Source organism: Alligator sinensis, unplaced genomic scaffold, assembly GCF_000455745.1.
Source record: "Alligator sinensis unplaced genomic scaffold, ASM45574v1 scaffold523_3, whole genome shotgun sequence".
NCBI lineage: Eukaryota > Metazoa > Chordata > Crocodylia > Alligatoridae > Alligator > Alligator sinensis.
Genome location: NW_005842658.1, coordinates 870,250 through 888,793, shown reverse-complemented (window position 1 = coordinate 888,793; position 18,544 = coordinate 870,250). Strand labels below are relative to the sequence as shown.

Here is an 18,544-nt window from a genome sequence, read left to right as displayed (position 1 = left end):
CAGCAGGAAGTGTCATTTAATCAGTGCTCACTTCAGTGAATGGATCAAATGAAAATCTGATTCATTAAAGTAAACAGGTAAGCATTCTTGGCTATATGTTAAGACATAAGCTATTCTGAATTGCCCCAACTTATCATTTAGACTAATGCCGAACATCAGGAAACAAAGTCAGGAAGTCAGCTGTAACTTTTGGTAATAAATTTGAAACTGAGGGCTAGTGCTGATTTGTATTTCTGGCAGAAGAGACAAAAGGCACATTGCAGAAATCTAAAGTTCCAGGAATGATATGGAAAGCAGAGGGCTACCAAGGAGACAAAGGAGAAGTTAATGGAGAAAATATGCAAAGACCAATGGCTAATGGACCGTTAGGTTTAGTCATGGAAAGGAAATGAGGTCATAAAACCGAACCATCATTTGGCACGTGTTTGCTTGCATGCAGTTCTATAGTGCAAATGTAATGTGATACTGCACACTCTGACAAAGCTAGTAACATTTGTCTTCTTTCTCTTCCCTATTACTGCAGCTAGGATGAAACACCTGGGAACCAGCAGTGCATACCTTACCTCCACTAATTTGGAAGCTAGGTACATGGAGATAGTAGTACTTTTGTAAAACATCATAGAAACTCCTGCCAGGGACCCTGCAAAAATTGAAAAACAAACAAAAATAAAAACATACATAAGATTTTCAACTATTTCTTGATGTTGCTGTATGATGCAGAGCTCAGCACAGCTGATGTTACACAAATTTGTGCTTGCTGCTTCTGTATCAAGCTTCAGTGATGTTTCTGTGTTGCATATGAAAGGGTGTTTTGTGTGTCAGCTTTTCAAAAAAAGACAGATCCCTTTTGTTTTGGCACTTTGAGATAAAGCTGAAGTCCAGTGGCCAGCAACATGGTCTCAAATCTCCCCCCCACATCCAAAGACCCCAGCAGGGAAATGGCATAATGCAGGGGTGCCAAAGATCTGGCTGGGAATTCACAGGCGAGGCCCATCACTGAATTCCCAGCTACAGAGCATTGCTGGGGACGCGTGCTGACAGGTGGGGGTGGGTAGGAGCAACATCTACATTAATCTCTGTGCTGCCTCGTGCCCTACCACTGCTGTCACTGGGTCCAGATCTGGCCTGTGAAGCTCCTTGTGGTCCACATCCACCCTGGAGCTTCATGAGAAATGGACACCCTGATCTAATGGACCCATGCAGTGAGGGGATCATTTGGTCTAGTCTGTGCTCATCTCCGCTGCACAGGAAGGCTCCACTGAGTACTACATCATCAGTATGAAATCCCAAGCATACTCTGCACCCCAACCCATTTGATTCTGCAGCCACAGGACCTTCTTTGGCCATAGTGGGAAGGGGCAGGACCCATCCCTCTTTTAACTGCAAATACCATTGTATTCAAAACAGCAGAAGAGTTCCTAATTAGAAACTGGGAAGGAAATCTTGGGAAGTAAAAATTGGTAGTCATCTACATCAGTCAGGTGTCAAGCAGAAGGCAGGTCAGGGTAGCATCTTAGAGACTAATATGTTCAGAAAGGCACAAACCTTTGTAGGTGACAGCCTACTTCATCAGGTGCTATGAATGGACTTGCAAAGAGCAGGGGTACAAAAAAAAGGAATAAAGTAATTTAAAAACAAAAGATAAGGACAGGGGAAGGCCATTTATGACAGAGGCAAAGTGGGGTTGAAGAAATCAAAAGGGCAAAACAAAGCAATTAACCCACTGAGGGTTAAACTTACTGAGGAGCATAGGGGTTATAAATGCTAGCTCAAGTATCTGGATGAAAATGCAGCATCTCTGAGACCATACTTAATCCAATCTATGAGTGATTTCTTGTTCGGAAATTTTATATGTTCAGGTTGGTTTAGGGAAGTTCAGTTTGGGCATTTAAGAAGTTCTGCTGTTTAAGAAAAGCTACGCGGAGGTCAGTGATGAAACGTCCAGGGAGGCTGAAGTGTTTTGCCACCGGCCTGTGTGCCTTTCTGGAACTGCTGTCAATCACTGCCCATTCATTCTTTCACGTAGCGATTGCCCCTGTTCAGTGTAGGCAGCAGAGGGGCACTGTAAGCACGCTGTATGCACTGTAGCATATGACATTTCTAGAGGAGCAGATGAACAAACCCCAATCACTATAATTCATGTTGCTTGTTTGTCTGAGCAACCAATGCCATGTACGCTGCCACACACAAAAGCTTATGTCTTTCTGAATGAGTTAGTCTCTAAGGTGGTGCTTCCCAAACTTTTCCCCAGCATGACTCCATTTATGACCCCATTTCCTTAGCATGGCCCCTCACTCCCACCTCACAGCCTTCCACTCCTCAGGTGCCCCCCACTCCCCACCCACAGCCCCCTGACCCTGGCAGTGCCCTCACTCCCAACCTGCAGCCTCCCACCCCCCAGGTGCCCCAGGGCCAGGGCCCGCAGCCCCTGCCCCCAGCAGCACCCGAGCCCTGGCTGCTGCCTGTGGGAAGCAGTGTCTGCTTTGGCTGGAGTGGAGTGTGGAGCCCAGCTCTCCCGACCCCCAACCCCCTCTCCCACGGGGAGCATGGCCAAAGTGGAGCCTGTTGGGGAGAGAGAAGAGGATGTGGGCTGCCCACCCTGCCGCCCTTCCCACCGGGGCTCCACGGCCCAGCAGGAGGGACCCAGTGTGGAAGGGAGCACTGCACTGCTGTGTCACCTTGGCCCCCCTGCTCTCCTCTGCCATGTCACCTCTGCTCCCCTGCCCGCCTGCCACGTTGCCTGTGCCCCCCCCCGGATCCCTGTTTATCACGACCCATCCACTCATGTTGCAATCCCATTTGAGGTCGCAACCCACAATTTGGGAACCACTGCTATAAGGTGCCACCTTGCCCTGCTTAGAAAACAAAAGACAACGTTACACTTGTGCAGAGAATAATTGGTACTAAACGTGCCTGGACATTTCCTTTTATAAAAAAAAATGTATCACATTTACATTGTTATTCATGTCTAATTTATTGGAGACTTATAATGACTGATTTCCACTGCAGTACACACTCAGCATTTGTTTTCTTGTTAATTAAATACATAGGAATTTTGGAAAGGAATGGCCGGGGTGGGGTGGGGGGGAGCGCCAATTATATGCTCAAAAGTAATAATATTTAGAGAATCTGAATCAGGTGCATCACTCATTTTTCTTTATGGACTTACCAGCTATAAGTGCATGAAGCTCATCATCCAGGTTTCGTACCCAGCGCAGGAAACAACTAGTTCCCTGTGTTCAAGAGGATAATAGCATATACTTGGTTAGTATTTTTTTAAATGCTTTAGTTTTATAACAATGCACACAGCATCCAATAATCAAACTTATTAGCCTCAATGCAAGTGTTCATGAAGGATAAGCAGCTATTATGATAACAATAATTGCTTCTATTTCCACTACAGCCATGAGGCATCTATCAGTGTAGGGTCTGATGCACTTCATATAGTTTCAGTTTTTCTCAGAATCAGTCTAACTAACTGTAACCAGACTAGTCAACTTTAAGCATCCTTTAAAGAAAGGAAAAGAAAGCCGGTTCCTGCTTGCTCTCCATCCACATGAAACAGCTTAATTTGCTGACCAAAACTCTAACTGGTGAGAGCACTTGCTGCAATGAAAATAAATAGTCCAACAGCATGAGAGGCAAAGACGGTGACCTTCTCATGGGCCCAAACACCTTGAGACTGTTCATGTGTCAAGTTAGCAGGCCCAGTAAAGTATGATAACTGAGGCCATCATGAACCTGAAGAGTATTTTTATATCACAAAGCCCTGCATGTAACTAGAAGTCTTAATTGAATGCAGAAAGACCCCAGGAGGTACCATCAAATCTTCTAATTTGACATTCTATATGTCAAAGGCCACTGCATTTCACCAAGCTGCACCTGCTCTGGGTCCATTACCTTGTCTTTGAAGCATAACTTCTGTTTGGATAAAGCATGGTTTCCAAAAACTAACCCAATGATGATTTAAGGCATGGAAATCCATCACTTTCCTTTGGAGTTTGTTCCAGAACTTAATCACTATTGCTATGTTTAATTTCGAAATGGAATTTGTCTTGCTTCACCCTCCATGCATTGACTCGTCTTGCTTTGCCTTTCTCCAGTACGTTATGGAGCCCTTTAGTATCCAGGATCCTCTTCCTGGGAGGGCACTTGTGCACTGTAGTCAAGTCACCTCTCAATCGTCTCTTTGTCAAGCTAAAGTATTTAAGATTCCCATTGTAAGGCATCTTCTCTAGTCCTCAACTCAATTTTTCACTGTCCTTTTTTAAATATGGACAACAAAACTGTATGCTTCTACAATTCTGTGATTCAGACAGAGCCTCACAAGCACCTATGTACAGAAGTAAAAATCATTCCTCTAGTTCAACCCACTACTCCTGTTTATACAACCAAGGACTGCATTTATCTTTTTTTTTTGGTGCCAGAACATACATAGGAAATCTTACTGAAGTGCTTTCCCAGTATGACCTCTTCATCCCTTTCACAGTCCTAACTCTGGTTACCTGTCCTTTAGGTGTGGCCTGCATTCCTTATTTCTATGGCTAGGGACAGACATTACACATAAACTGATTTAAGTGATCAGAAACTGGTTTAAAACTGTAACAGAACATAAGTTCAGTGCACATAAACTAGTTTCAAAATGGCTGAAACTGGTTTAAGATAGGGCTGATTGAATGTAGTATCAGACTTAACTGATTTGGGTCAAACTGGTTTATGCAATGTCTGTCCCAGACCCTGTTCTGGTTTAAATTAAACCAGAGTCCCCCAGCACCCCAGATGCTTTGCAGCCCTTCGCAGTCCAGAGAACAGGGCTGGCCCTGCCCCTGTGCTCCCAAGCCAGAGCTCTGTCAGAGACTACAGGCACAGCAGGATCTGCCTGGCTTCCTCCTAACCTCCCCTCCTCCCTGCCACTCGCTGCTGAAGCAGGGGTCCCCCTCTCCCAGACCCCTTTCTGGTTTAAGTTAAACCAGATTCCCCTAGCATCCCAGATGCTTTGCATCCCTGGGCTGGCTGGGTTGGGCTGTCTGCTCCAGAGAACAGGGCTGGCCCCACTCCTCTGCTCCCTAGCTAGAGCTCTGGTGGAGACTACAGGCACAGCCTGTCTGCCTGGCTTCCCCCTGCTCCACCCCCCTTATTGCTCACTGCTCAAACAGGGATCCCACCCCCCTTCCTCCCTCCTATCTCCCACAGCATGGACCCCAGCCCCATGGACCCTAGGCATGTGGTATGCTAGCTAATGCTGAGAGGTGTCTCTGTGTGCATGTCTCCAATTTCCCTGGGACAAGCAGACAGAACAGTGTCTGCTTAGGGCTTTTTGGAGCTAATCAACAGGTCATTTCTTCCTTGGGAAAAAAGCTGTTTAAGAAGAGCTTGAACTAATGAGAGAGGCTTTTGTTTTGTTGATGGGATGATAAATGCTGTGTTATCAGCTCCCTGCTGGCTCCCTTGCCTGTCAGGTTTGCAGACAGTATGAAGTAGCATGAAGAGGGAGATTGAAAAGCTCAGTACCATCAACAGATGCATGCACTGCACACACCCCGTTTGCCTCAGAGTGCTAGCTGGGGGTTTGGGTCTGGCAACACTCCTGTCCCTTGAGCAGCGAATGGAGAAAAGCCTGGGACGGTGCAGGCTGGTGGGGATTTAGAGCCCTCCCTAATCAGTGTGTCATTCCATGCCCTGGCCACCCCAACTTCCCCTCAGCTCAGCACTTTGGAATGGAAGGGAGGACTGGTTTAGCACCCCCTGACTTCTAACCTGAGCCACCACAGGCATGTGCCTGCATTTCCTCAGTCCAGAGGGAATGTCTGTACACTTGCAAACTGATTCAACCTAGGCAGATTAGACTAACTTGCAAAGATTAAATCAATTCAGGATCAGGCTTTTTGAATGTCTGTCCCTAGCCTATATGTGCTATGCTGCATTTGGATGTATTAAAATACATTCTATTTAAATAGACCAAGGCTACCAACTGATTCAGATCACTTTGTGTGGCTGCTCTATACTCTTCTACTATTAAAGTCTACCAACTAGCATCATCTGCGAATTTCTATCAATGGTGAACGTAGCTTACTTCAACCATGCTGATAAAAATGTTGAATAGTATTAGGTCTAGTATTGACACCGTAGCGTCAATAAAAACCTGTAGCACAACTAGGTTAAGTGACAGGGACACCAGCCCCAGGCATCAATTTAGAGTGGGCACCAGAAGGGTGGCTGCTAGGAAATCTGCATTGTAGCAAAAGCAACCTAATTGTGGGAATCCTGCACCATTGCAGCAGTAGGCAGAATGTGGCAGCAGCAGCAAGGGTCTTTGAGTCTTTGTTGTCAGGTAAGACTCTTTTGTCCCTGGCACCTCCCCTCATTCTCCTGCTCTCTGGCATCTCTGTCCAAAGTGCAAAATTCACTACTTACATGTTTGTTAAAAATACTGTAATTATTTTGTCATTGACAATTATTTTGAGATGCCAGTTAGCAAGTTTCCCATCTATTTTATGTATGCTCTTTTGGTATTTTTTTAGTGTTCATTTTTTAACTGGAATGTTGCAGAGTACTAATCCCCAAGTACTTTACTTTTTTAACAGTTGCATTTATTTGCTAAACTTCACATCAGAATAAAATCACTATTTTGGCACAATTTTGTTTTATATGAAATTGTATTGATTGGCATTAATGATGTGCCTATCCTCTAATTCTTTATCAAGAAAATCTTCTTTCAGTAATGATACAGTATCAGCACACCCCAAATGAAATAATCTAGCTTCTAAGAGGTATTTAAATTTGCTTTTAGTATGCAGAGTTGATATTTTAAAGTGCTTCCTGACAGAACTCCTGAGGATCATAAATGCATCTTGTATTTTATTTTTGTTTTGCATACTTAGAGGGTACTATACATGATCTGCTTATGTTGCATTATGCTTGTTAGGAAAGCATAAGTATTGTTTCATATATAATGTATGTACTCGAATAGAAGATGATTATAAGATGACCCCAAATAATTTGATTCTATATGTGGAAAATTTATAAATTTGTTACAATTTTCCAGGTAAACAATCTAATTAGTGGAGGTCTGCCTTGAATGTGTCCCCCTCTCACTGCTACAACAGGGAAAATAAATCTGGGGGGTCAGGTAGCCCCTGTGCTCTCTGCTTTCCTCCAACTTTTTCCCCTGGCAGCTCCATCCCCCTCTTTTTACTGTCAGACCCTGCTCTCCCTGAGTGCATGGAAGTGAGAAGCAAATTTGAAAACAACAACTTTGAAATTAAACATGGCTGTATCAATTTGCATATAGTAGCAGTGCACTTAGTTCATCCAGAATTGATGTATGTTACCTTTTTTTGAAACTACTGCAGGTTTTAGCACAGGTACGCCATAAACACTTCTGAGCAACACCTTAGAACCCACTTGTATGTAGTACAAACCATTCAGGCTAATGATTTACACATAGTTCACTGGGCTGGGCCCCAACAGAGTCAAAAACATTTCAAGCCATGGTGACCCCACAGCTCAGCACTGCTCACTATATGCGTGTGCTCCACATACTCCCCACAAAGGATCCACATCCTAATCAGCCTCCACTCATGACTGGAGCCAGGTGTTCTTGTCACAAGTCCTGGGATGATCCAAAAATGTATATGAGGTGCAGGGCAACCTGGTCCAACTTCATCTCATGTACGGCAGGGCTATTAATCACATGCACCAGGTTGAGAGAGGGGACAATAGTGGGATTGTGGATGAACTACTTGGGGTCCCATTTTGTGATGTTTGTCAAGCATTTAAAGCTGGTGAAAAAAACAGGAATAATTAAAAATGGAAAAGAAAGGTGCAGCTGTGGGAGTGAAGAGGAAGTCAAAAGCTATGCCATGTTGTGGCTCACCATGACCTGAAAAAGAGTCTGCAGTGAGTGGGGACTGCGTTTAATGGGTACTATCTAGCTGGGGTCATATGAGCTTAGTCTTATCAGGGGTCATACGAGCGCAGTATTAATTCCTGCTCAGGGCAGGGGGTTGGACTTGATGATCTGCTCAGGTCCCTTCTGACCCTACATCTATGAACCTATGAATCTACTACAATATGTCTTATTCAGATGGACACACTACCCTATCCTTATGGAGCCTTTTGGCTAAGATCAAGGGAGATGGGGCATTTGAACCCCAAGTCCTGTAGGATGCATGTAAGATGCCTGTTTGGATTTGGGGGGCAGCTGAAGCCCAAGACTGATGGGTCTGGGAGGGAAGATATTTGCCCAGTGGTAGAACCACACAGATTTAGCAACTGAGCTCTGCTGAGTTGAATTTTGGAACTTGAATATAGGGCCTTGCCCAAATGAATTTGGAACTGATTTGGGCATGAAAAAAGATTTTAAAAAATAAACAAATAAACAAACAAAAGGTTTCCATCAGCATGTTTGCCAATGTGGGGGGGTATGTGTTTTATAGACATGGTCAGTCAGCATTGGCTGCATTGAATCAACATCATAGTTGGTTTCCATTGCTGAGCACATACTATTTTGGCAGCAGTTTAATGACAGACAATATATTTAGTGGGATTTTTGGTATGTGATTATAAGATGAGGGGCTTTTCCCCATGCCAATTGGGGGGCAGGGTAACCTCATCTTGTATTTGAGTAAATATGGTATTATGACAGAAGTAAAATACAATGCAATGCAAATCCACTGTGTAGTCACCTTCAAAGGTTCAAAATATTGGCTAGAATAGACCCTTTTTATGAACCCTTATAAAATATTTGAGTAAAGGTCACTTTAGCAAAAAAACAGGTAGAATTGGATTTTATTTTCCAGATGAAGTTATTAAAGAAAGCACAGGTTGAAAAACATTTTGAATGGGGCTTCCACTATATCGTCCAAGACCTCTCTCTCAAAATTTGAGCCTATTTTTAATAAAATTAAAGTATCATGACCAAACGAGCTGTTCATTCTACCAAAAAAGTTAGATCTGTTTTTCATTCTGGCTCCTTTTAATTAAAGTAGAATTCTGTAGTGTCTTGCTTTCCAGCTGTTAACATTCTATTACAAAAAGACTTATGTTTAATTTTCAATGCTTCTTATGTAGCTTTGAATACCTGAACATGTCTATAGGGATAAGTAATTTGGTTAAGGCCTATAAATATGATAGTTCAACATTAAAGTAGTGCAGCATACTTGGGATGAGCATACATATTGAGCTAGAGTCTAAGGAAATTGATTAAATTACTATAATTAGCTTCACTGGCACTGTACCAATTTATAAGATTAAGATCTTATATCAGATATCCTTTATATCTGTTTAGAATCATAAAGGAAATACATAGATCATGGAAAAGTAGGGTTGGAAGGGACTTGAGGAGGTCATCTAGTCCAACCCCCTGCTCAAAGTGGGACTATATCATCCCAGCCAAGACTTTGTCTAGCTGAGTGTGAAAAACCTACAAGGATTCCACAAGCTCTGTAGGTAACCTTTTCCAGTATTTTACTACCCTGCTAGTGAGAAAGTTTTTCTTAATACAGATAGTCCTTAGATTTACAACAAAATTGATTCCTGAAAACTGCGTCTTAAGTCGAAACTTTGTAACTTGGAAATTTTCCCATAGGAACAATGTTGCAAATGGGGGATTGGTTCTTTTACCAGGCTCAAAACAGCTGTGTCCAGCTGGTAAGTCTGTTCTGGTGGGGGGGAGGGAGGAGGTAAGGGGTGCGGGGGGGGTGCAGATCAATGCCCCTGCAGTGAGACAGCTTGGAGCTGGGGCAAGCGCTGCCCAGGGAGGGGGTGGGCAGCTCACGCCGCTGCGCGCCAGCAGTCCAGCAGCTGCTTGTGTGGCAGCTTGTCCAGCAGCTCTTGCCACTGCTCCCGCTGCTGGTTTGGGAGGGCATGGAGCAGGGGCGTGTTCCCCAGGATTTGTGTGGGGTGGGTCGGGCTCAGGCTGTGCTCCGGGTGGAAGGTGCTGGGAGCGGGGGCTCTGCCCCTCCACGCTTCTTGCCAGCTGGTGCGGGGCCAGAGCGAGACTGAGCCACTGCACTGCCTCTGGACAAAGCAAGTGCAGCGGTGGGAGCTGGCCCAGCCTCCCTGTGCCTCCTGGACAAGCAGCAGCTTTGCCCCAGCTAGGCGAGCAGCAACAAGGCATGGAGCAGGCATGTGCAACCTGAAGGGCAAGCAACGGGGGGGCATAACTCCTGCTCCCAGTGCCTTCTGCCCAGAGCACAGCCCCTGCCCTGCCCGCCCCACGCAGATCCTGGGGCACACGCCCCCACCCCATGCCCTCCCGGACTAGCAGTGGGAGCAGCAGCAAGAGCCGCCAGACAAGCTGCCACAGCAACAGCCCCCAGATGGACGGCACGAGCCACCCCACCCCCTCCCTGGGCAGCACTCACCCTAGCCCTAGTCCTAGCCCCAACCCGAATACCTCCCTCGCTGCAGGACACTGATCTTCCCCCCCACACCCCTTCCTTCCCCCCTCCCCATCACCACAACAGACTTACCAGCTGGACCTAGCTGTGTCAACCATCATAAAGATGAAAACGGCTTGGGAACCTCAAAACAGGGTCTCAGTTTACAAATGTCATAAATGCCATTTGTTGCAACTCGAAGTCGTAAGTCAAGGACTGCCGGTATCTAATCTAAACTTCCTTTGTTGCAACATGAAACCATTGTTCCTTGTTCTGTCATCTACCACCTCTGTGACCAGACTAGCTGCATCCTCTCTGGAATCACTCTTCAGGTAGTTGAAGGTTGCTATAAAATCCCCTCTCAGTCTTGTCTTCTGCAGACTAAATAAGCCCAGTTCCCTCAGCCTCTCCTCCCAAGTCATGTGTTCCAGCCCCCTATTGTTCCAGCCCCCTATTTTGTTGTCCTCCACTGGACTCCCTCCAATTTATCCACATCCTTTCTGTAGTGGGGAGCCCAAAACTAAACACAGTACTCCAGATACCTCACCAGTGCTGAATAGAGGGGTATAATCACTTCCTTTGACCTGCTGGCAACACCTACCAATGCAGCCTATGCCGCTAGCCTTCTTCGCAACAAGGGCACACTGCTGGCTCATATTCAGCTTACTGTCCACTGTAACCCCCAGGCCCTTTTCTGTGGAGCTGCTACCCAGTCAGTCAGTCACCCACCAGCCTAAACTGGTGCATGGGATTTTTCCGTCTTAAGTGCAGGACTTTGCATTTGTCCCTACTGAACCTCATGAGATTTCTATTGGCTCAATCCTCCAATTTGTCTAGGTCTCTCTAAATCCCAACTCTACCCTTCAGCATATCTACTACTTCCCCCAGCTTGGAGTCATCTGCAAACTTGCTGAGGGTGCACTCTGTGCTATCTTCCAGGTCATCGGTGAAGACACTGAACAAAACCAGTCCCAGGACCAACCCCTGGGGCACTCCACTCGGTACCAGCTGCTAACTACACATAAAGAGCCATTGACTACTACTCTCTGAGACTGATGATCCAGCCAGTTTTCCATCCACCTTGGTCCACTCATGCAACCCATACCTCCTTAGCTTGCCTGAAAGAATGCTGTGGGAGACTGTATCAAAAGCCTTGCCAAAGTCAAGGTAATCCACATCCACTGGTCTCCCTATATCCACAGAGCCAGTCATCTCATCATTGAAGGCAACGAGTTTGGTTTGGCATGATTGGACCTTGGTGAATCCATGCTGACTGTTCCAAATCACATTTTTCTCCTCCAAATGCTTAGAAATGGATTCCTTGAGAATCTGCTCCATGATTTTTCTGGGGACTGAGGTGACATTGACTGGTCTATAGTTCCTTAGATCCTCTTTTTTCCCCCTTTCTTAAATATAGGCACTATATTTTCCCTTTTCCAATCATCTGAGACCTCTCCCAATTGCCATGAGTTTTCAAACATGATGGCCAGTGGCTCTGCAACCACATCAACCAACTCTCTTAGCACCCTTGGGTGCATCCCATCCGGCCCCATGGATTTGTATAAGTCCAGATTTTTAAAATATTCCCTAACCTTCTTTTGCCACTGTTGGCTGCTCACCTCCTCCCCAAACTGTGCTGCCAGGTGCAGTAGGCTGCGAGCTGCCCTTGCTTGTGAAGCTGACACTATATCGGAAGTTGGTTTCGAGTGAATTGTCTTATCAGAACCACATGACACCTTACTTTGCACTCTGCAGTTTGTTGCTGATTAGCTTCAGGGTAGAATTTCAGGTGCAGATTTTGAGCTAAACAATCTCAAATGGCCTGAGACCAAGCTGCCTGATAAAGTGTCTATCTTTCCAGGAAACACTGCAGTCAGAGGTGTCTGAACTAGAGTCTCCTCAGACACCCCTGTGATAGTTTCTTGACTTAAGAATTCACTCTTCATCCACCTGGAATAACACATATCAACTGGAATAACCCATATGAACCCATATCACAGTATGCCTCAATGTACTTTTGAGCACTGCTTGGGAGGACAATGGAAGTGTACGTCTTGGCACAAGGTACTGGCTTCATATGTAAGATTTAAGGACATTTAATTTTCTTAGTGGGTGAGAGTCTATGTGATAGAAGCAACAGAAAAAAAAAGCCCAGCTTTTTAAGATGCGTGAATATATGGTGTTCTAGAAATCTAATGACAAATACCAAATTTGCAATGCTTTGCATTCTCTAAACTTACTTTGTATATACTGACAAAAGATCCTAGAAAAGCGCCAAGCTGGAAGTTTTCCTTGTTGTAGAAGAGAGAAAGCAGCCGGGAAGGTTTTGTAAACAGATGCCTGAATGCGGATGGGATTCGAAGGCAGCACTGGATCAGGTATCCAACACTAAACATTCTAATGAAGCCCTAGAGAAAATGTTAAGAAATGGCAACATTAGGTAAAAAAAAAAAAAAAAAAAAAAAAAAAAAAGAGAAAAAAGGGGGGGGGGGGGAGGAGAAGCAAAAAAAAAATGGGAAAAAACAAGTAAAGTAATCCTGTATTATTGATACGCAGTCTATTAAAACACCACTTTGCAGATATTATCTAAAATGTACTCTACTTCTTGGAACCTGAAGCTTGATTTTTGACCTCATTTCCCTGAAAAATAACAAAAGAAATAATAAAAAAAAAAGCTAGACTGACTGCCTTTCCTTTAATTTGAATGGATGTTTAAACAGCCTCAGAGGACATGCTCTGTTTATCTCTGATCCAAGGTTCTGTTCCTTTAAACAGTCCTGATGGCTTAATTTCCAAATTATTCTTCCCTCCCTTTCAACCACAAATGGGATTGGAGAGGAAATCAATGCTGTAAAAATTATGCTACAGACTCAAAACCTGGAAGAAGTACTAATGGAGGAAAAAAAACATTCTTAACAACAAAGTCTTTTTAGAGACTGAGAATTAGAGCGACACTGAGTCCTTGGCATTGAATCTTACAAATAACCAATTTTGGAGGCTTTGCGAAATCTGCTGCGAGAGAAAGCTCAAAACCAAAAGGGAACTCATGTGCAAAACTGTTCCAAAGGCTCATGTGGGATTTTTCCTACCCTGAAAAGCTGATACACTTCTGAGAGTCTCTTCTATAAAGTGCCATAAATAGGTTGATGCTGGTTCTCCCTCAAATCTTTCTTTGGCTAGTTTTCGCAGTGGTTTCAAAAGCTTATTATACTTATTCCTAAACCCACAGGTGACTTTCTCTGAAAAGTCTGAATAAAATGTGCCCATTCTTTTTTAAAACACAATCATACAAATGTGAAGAAAAAATGTTTTTCATCCTTTTGTTTAAATGCTTTTCTGCAGTTTGGTAACTTCGGTTCAATTTTTTTGTTTATAGCATTCTGAAAAAGCAAAAACAGTTTTTGGTTTGAAGACATTTCATTTGAAAACAGCTGAAAATCACGTGCTTGCTACTGGCAGTACATTCTTACTAAATTAGGCAGGCACTAAATGTGCACGTTTTTTGCCATTTGTTTGTAAGACTATTCTCAGAATCATCAAGATAATTCTCACTGTCATTACAATGGGTAGAAGTCTGGAATTAACAATCATCCAATTTATGAACTAAAATCTTTCTGTAGATCAATCCCTTGTTAAGGCTGCTTGCAGATGCTAAAAAAACCTCCAAAAACCAGTGCTTTACTTTAAACTTGGCATGCTCCCATGCTGAGCCCAACGCATGCCCAGAAGAGCCAGCATGGTAGTTGTACCTGGCTTCCCCAGCCTCTGTAAAGATTGGGCGCTTTAGTGGGGCTTTTATCTAACAGCTGATTGAAACAGCTCCATAGAGCCAGTCACATCATGACAGAAGGCAATCAGGTTGGTCAGGCATGACTTGCCTCTGGTGAATTCATGCTGGCTGTTCCTGATCACCTTTTTCTCCTCCAAGTGGTTAGAAATGGATTCCTTGAGGATCTGCTCCATGATTTTTTGTGGGGACTGAGGTGAGGCTGAATGGTCTGTAGTTCCCTGGATCCTCCTTCTTCCCTTTCTTAAATATGGGCACTATGTTTGCCCTTTTCCAATCATCAGGGACCTCTACTGAACGCCATGAGTTTTCAAAGATGATGGTCAATGGCTCTGCAATCACATCAGCCAACTCCCTCAGAACCCTCAAATCAAATAACGATATATGGTAGTGGAAGAGCAGTATTTATGCCATGGTATTTATACACATAAATATATTGTGCAATTTTACAATGTTGATAGTAAACAGGCAGTACCCAAAGGTCTGTATGAACTCCAGGTTTCCCTCTGATTTCATTTTTAAGGATAAGTAAATTGTATTTTCTAAAGTGTTTATGGCACAACAGTGTGTGACTGATCTTATAATGAAAATCTCTACCACAAGCTTATGTGCTATATGGAGTTAGTGATATTCTACAAAGTAATTCAGATCTAAATTTAAGGATTAATTTAGATCATTGCATAAAAGTATAGGAAGCTTCACAATAGTCTTAATAATGCAATTATGCCCCAGCCATATCTAACAACAACATTGCTGCAAAGATTATATTCCTACCTCAATACTTGTATCTTTTCACCCCTGTACTCAGTCCCCCTTCTCCATCACATCACCCACAGATGCTTCTCTTTTCTTTCAATGCCAGTTGGACTGCTGGCATGCTACGACCACTGCTAATGATGGTGACCAATCTGGTCTCAATGTACTCCCCAGTCTGTCCAAATACATCTGTGGTCTGTTGTCTCACACTTAAAGTGTAACTTCTTGGGGGCATGGACCAGATGGTTATCTGTTTGCATCGTGCCTAGCATAGGGGGTCCTGGTCCATGACTATGGTTATGAACAGGTGCTATATTTGTATCAGGAGTGTACAGCCATTCAAGTGTTTTTTTTGCAAAAAAAGAACTGTCTCTTCCATGAAGGAATGAGAACACTTCTAACAAGCAAGATCTCTCTTCCCTTGGGAAACTTGAACAGCTGTAGGTTTCTGAGGACCCCAGTAGCCGGCAGCGCTCCACTCTACCTCTGTCTCTCCAAGGGAGAGAGATAGGCCCTCAGATGGACCTGTCTCAAACCAAGACCGCTCCAGCTGTGCTGCCTCCTGCTCTGAGTGCAGCTCCAGGTCACGTGGACAAGTCCAGCTGCAAGAGAATTCCCCTACCCCATATGCCACAATGAGGGGGAACTTAAGTGGGGTAAGTGAGGCAGCAGCTCCCTATCACCCGCTGCTTAGAGAGTTTGCCTTTGAGGCACCTTTGTTGCTCTCCATCCAGAAGGCTGGAACATTTGAACTCTCTGCTCCAAATTTTTCAGCGCTGACAGCTCTTTCTCTTTATGCCCACCAAAAGAAGGGCTTTTTAGTTCTGATGGATTAAAACATGACATGGTATAATAGTCAGGCTTTAATCTATACTGGTCCCATTGAGAAACATTGGTTTGTTGGTATAGGGTCCTAGCTTTCATAAGCAACGAACAGCAATTAGTAGCATGATGTACTTAGCTTAATAAGAAATCAAGGGAAAATAACATAACATATTTACAGAGCATTTCCATTATCTACAGGAAGTGGTATTGTTTTTACATCAGCTAAGCAAGGTGCCAAATCACACCCCTTAATCTCCATACAAAGACTGAAAGAAACGAGAAAGGAAGAAGAGAAGGAATTAAATCTGCATATCATATCTCTGCACAAGAACAATGTATACTGTAGAAATGTTGCTATATGAGACTAAAAAGCCAGAAATAGTGATGCAATAAGATGACATATCTCCAAAAATCACTGAATAATCCATTTTTAAAACAGATTCTTTAAAAAAATTAATAAACAATATCTTGGCAGTATTATAACTCATGTTCAAAAATATCTGCATTGATTCCAGTTAGCACGTAAACTGAATGACATGTGTTGTTATCTGCTACAATGGCACAGACAAAATAGCACTTATCACATGTATAAGTATGCTGGCTAATGTATACCCATTCACTACAATTCTCACCTCACCTATTCATATTACAGGATAGCACCGACTCAATCAAAGGAGATAGGAAAGATGAAGATGTTCATGAAGTATTGCTACTGGGCTCGAAAGTGCTCTTCAGAAATTTGCAGTGGCAAGAAACAAACAACCCCCGCCCCCCCACCCTGCCCCAACCACCACCACCACCCCAATTCTTTCAAATATGAAGTAGTAGTAGGCAACTGTTGATCCTTTTGGATCATGGTGTATGCATGAGAGTTCACCATGACCTTTGACAGGAATATAGAGGAGTGGAGGGTGCCCAGACCTTCCCCGCCCCTCTCCCCCCACCTTTAGACCATTGAAGGAGAATCCAAAGACCAGACTGAGTCTGGATGTTTGATGCCTTGATGACTGTAGTTATATAAATCTTAAGTGAAATCTATGAATATTAGATAGTAAATCAACTACTATAGCATGAAAATAAAATGTTACTACATTAATGGCTGACTTATTCAATTAAATATAGAGCAGGAGAAAGAAACAGCCTGGAATGACCATGTTAGCACAGCTATAGCAATACAAATTGTTCAGCAGTAAGGAGAAATGTAATAGAGGGGGAAAATTTGGTAATAAGTACTTAATTGGAACAACATCACATTAAAAAACTATGCTACTGCTTTGTCAGTAGGCATCTATTACTGATCAGAGGTGATCTTAGAAAAAGTGCAAACCTACGTGTGTATGTATTAGTCCAGAAAACATCCCACTCTCTTAGATAGCCAAAGATCTTTAAAATGCTGTATGTGTAAATACGAAGGATGCGATTCCATGCACGTATTTTTACTTATGCTTTGTAAATAAAAAGATATAAACTTGCAAGGTGCAAAATCAAAGAAATTCAGAAAAATGGTGGTTTCCTTTGTTAGCCATACTGGCTAATGGGAACATCATCTATTTCCTTAGTTACGAAGAACCTTAAAATAGTTGCGAGAGGCAAGGATTTCTTAAGGTGTTATATTTTATTAAACCAAAGGTATAGTTGGGATAGAATTACACAAGCTTTTGAATGCAAGTATTTTTCGTGAGAATGCATTCAAAAGCTTCTCCAACTCTAGCCCAACTATGCAGCCGAGCCAATAAAAGATATCACGCTAAGAAATCCTTACCTCGTGTAATTCCTCGACCATCACAGCTATATCATTGTAACACTACTTTAACCAGTTGATCATTCTGCTGGCTGAACCTCCTGACCCTCCACCTTAAAACAAAGCAGCATGGGCTCCATCATTATTGGGGAAGGGAGATTCCTTTTCTTAAAGAAATTATACTCTAGAGAAAATAAAGTCTTGTGGGTGTATTTATAGCTGTCACGGCTGTGCATGTATCACTTTGCACTCAAGACCTATGGGGATTTGGATGAGATTATAAGGGTCAAAAGGCAAAGCGTGTACAAACTAATGACTAGGGCAGCAGTCTGCTGCAAATGTGCATTTATAGTGAAATTCAACCTAATGAATGAAGAGACAACATGAAAAGACCTTTGTATCACTTAAGCCCGTAATGTAGGCTTACTTATGCACATAAGCCCCATGAACCTGCACAAACCCTTTGCATTAGGGTGAATGTAACTATTACAGAGCTTTCTAAAATCAGCAGTCTCCATCTATCCACTGGGAGATATATCTTCATCCATATACAAATTCCACATTTTTGGTGAATGCCTGATGCATTTTGGCCCCTGTTTTGAATGTTATCTTTCTTGGAGCCTTAAACATTCATTTCTGTAGCCAGAAATTGACAGGGAGGGATCTTGGAAGCTGTACCAAAGCTACAAAGGGCTGTTAAACTGAATGGCTCTTGCCTATGAACAATAGGGTTGGCTTTTGGAAGAACCATTGTCTTTGTGAAAGAAGCCAGTGGGATATGGTCTCAGAGAAATTCCCCAACTGCCACAGAGAAGCAGAACAGTTATCAAAGGATGTTTTAAAAGAGAAATATTCTTCAAGCAAAAGAACAAAACCCCAAAACACCTTTCACCACCAGACATAGGATAATGGAGGCCAGGCAGGTGAAGGCAAGAGGAAATTTTCTCTCTAGTAAGGATACTGATAAGAAACAGGGACTCATAAAAGAAGACAAGATAAGACAAAGCAGTATGCATTCAGGATTTTTTTTTGTTTTCCACAGTTTTGCAGCTG

At 43.3% G+C, this 18,544-nt stretch overlaps 1 protein-coding gene across 1 annotated transcript in view; it reads right to left on the bottom strand.

The window, feature by feature from the left end:
- The window catches only part of TMEM135 (transmembrane protein 135), a 323,990-nt gene that overhangs the window by 9,755 nt on the left and 295,691 nt on the right, over window positions 1-18,544 (bottom strand). Inside the window, exons 10-12 of the mRNA XM_014524769.2 lie at window positions 12,623-12,790; window positions 3,170-3,233; window positions 564-640 (exon numbers count right to left, since the gene is read on the bottom strand). Coding sequence (XP_014380255.1) covers window positions 564-640; window positions 3,170-3,233; window positions 12,623-12,790 — 309 coding nt within the window. The remainder of the gene's footprint in view (window positions 1-563; window positions 641-3,169; window positions 3,234-12,622; window positions 12,791-18,544) is intronic.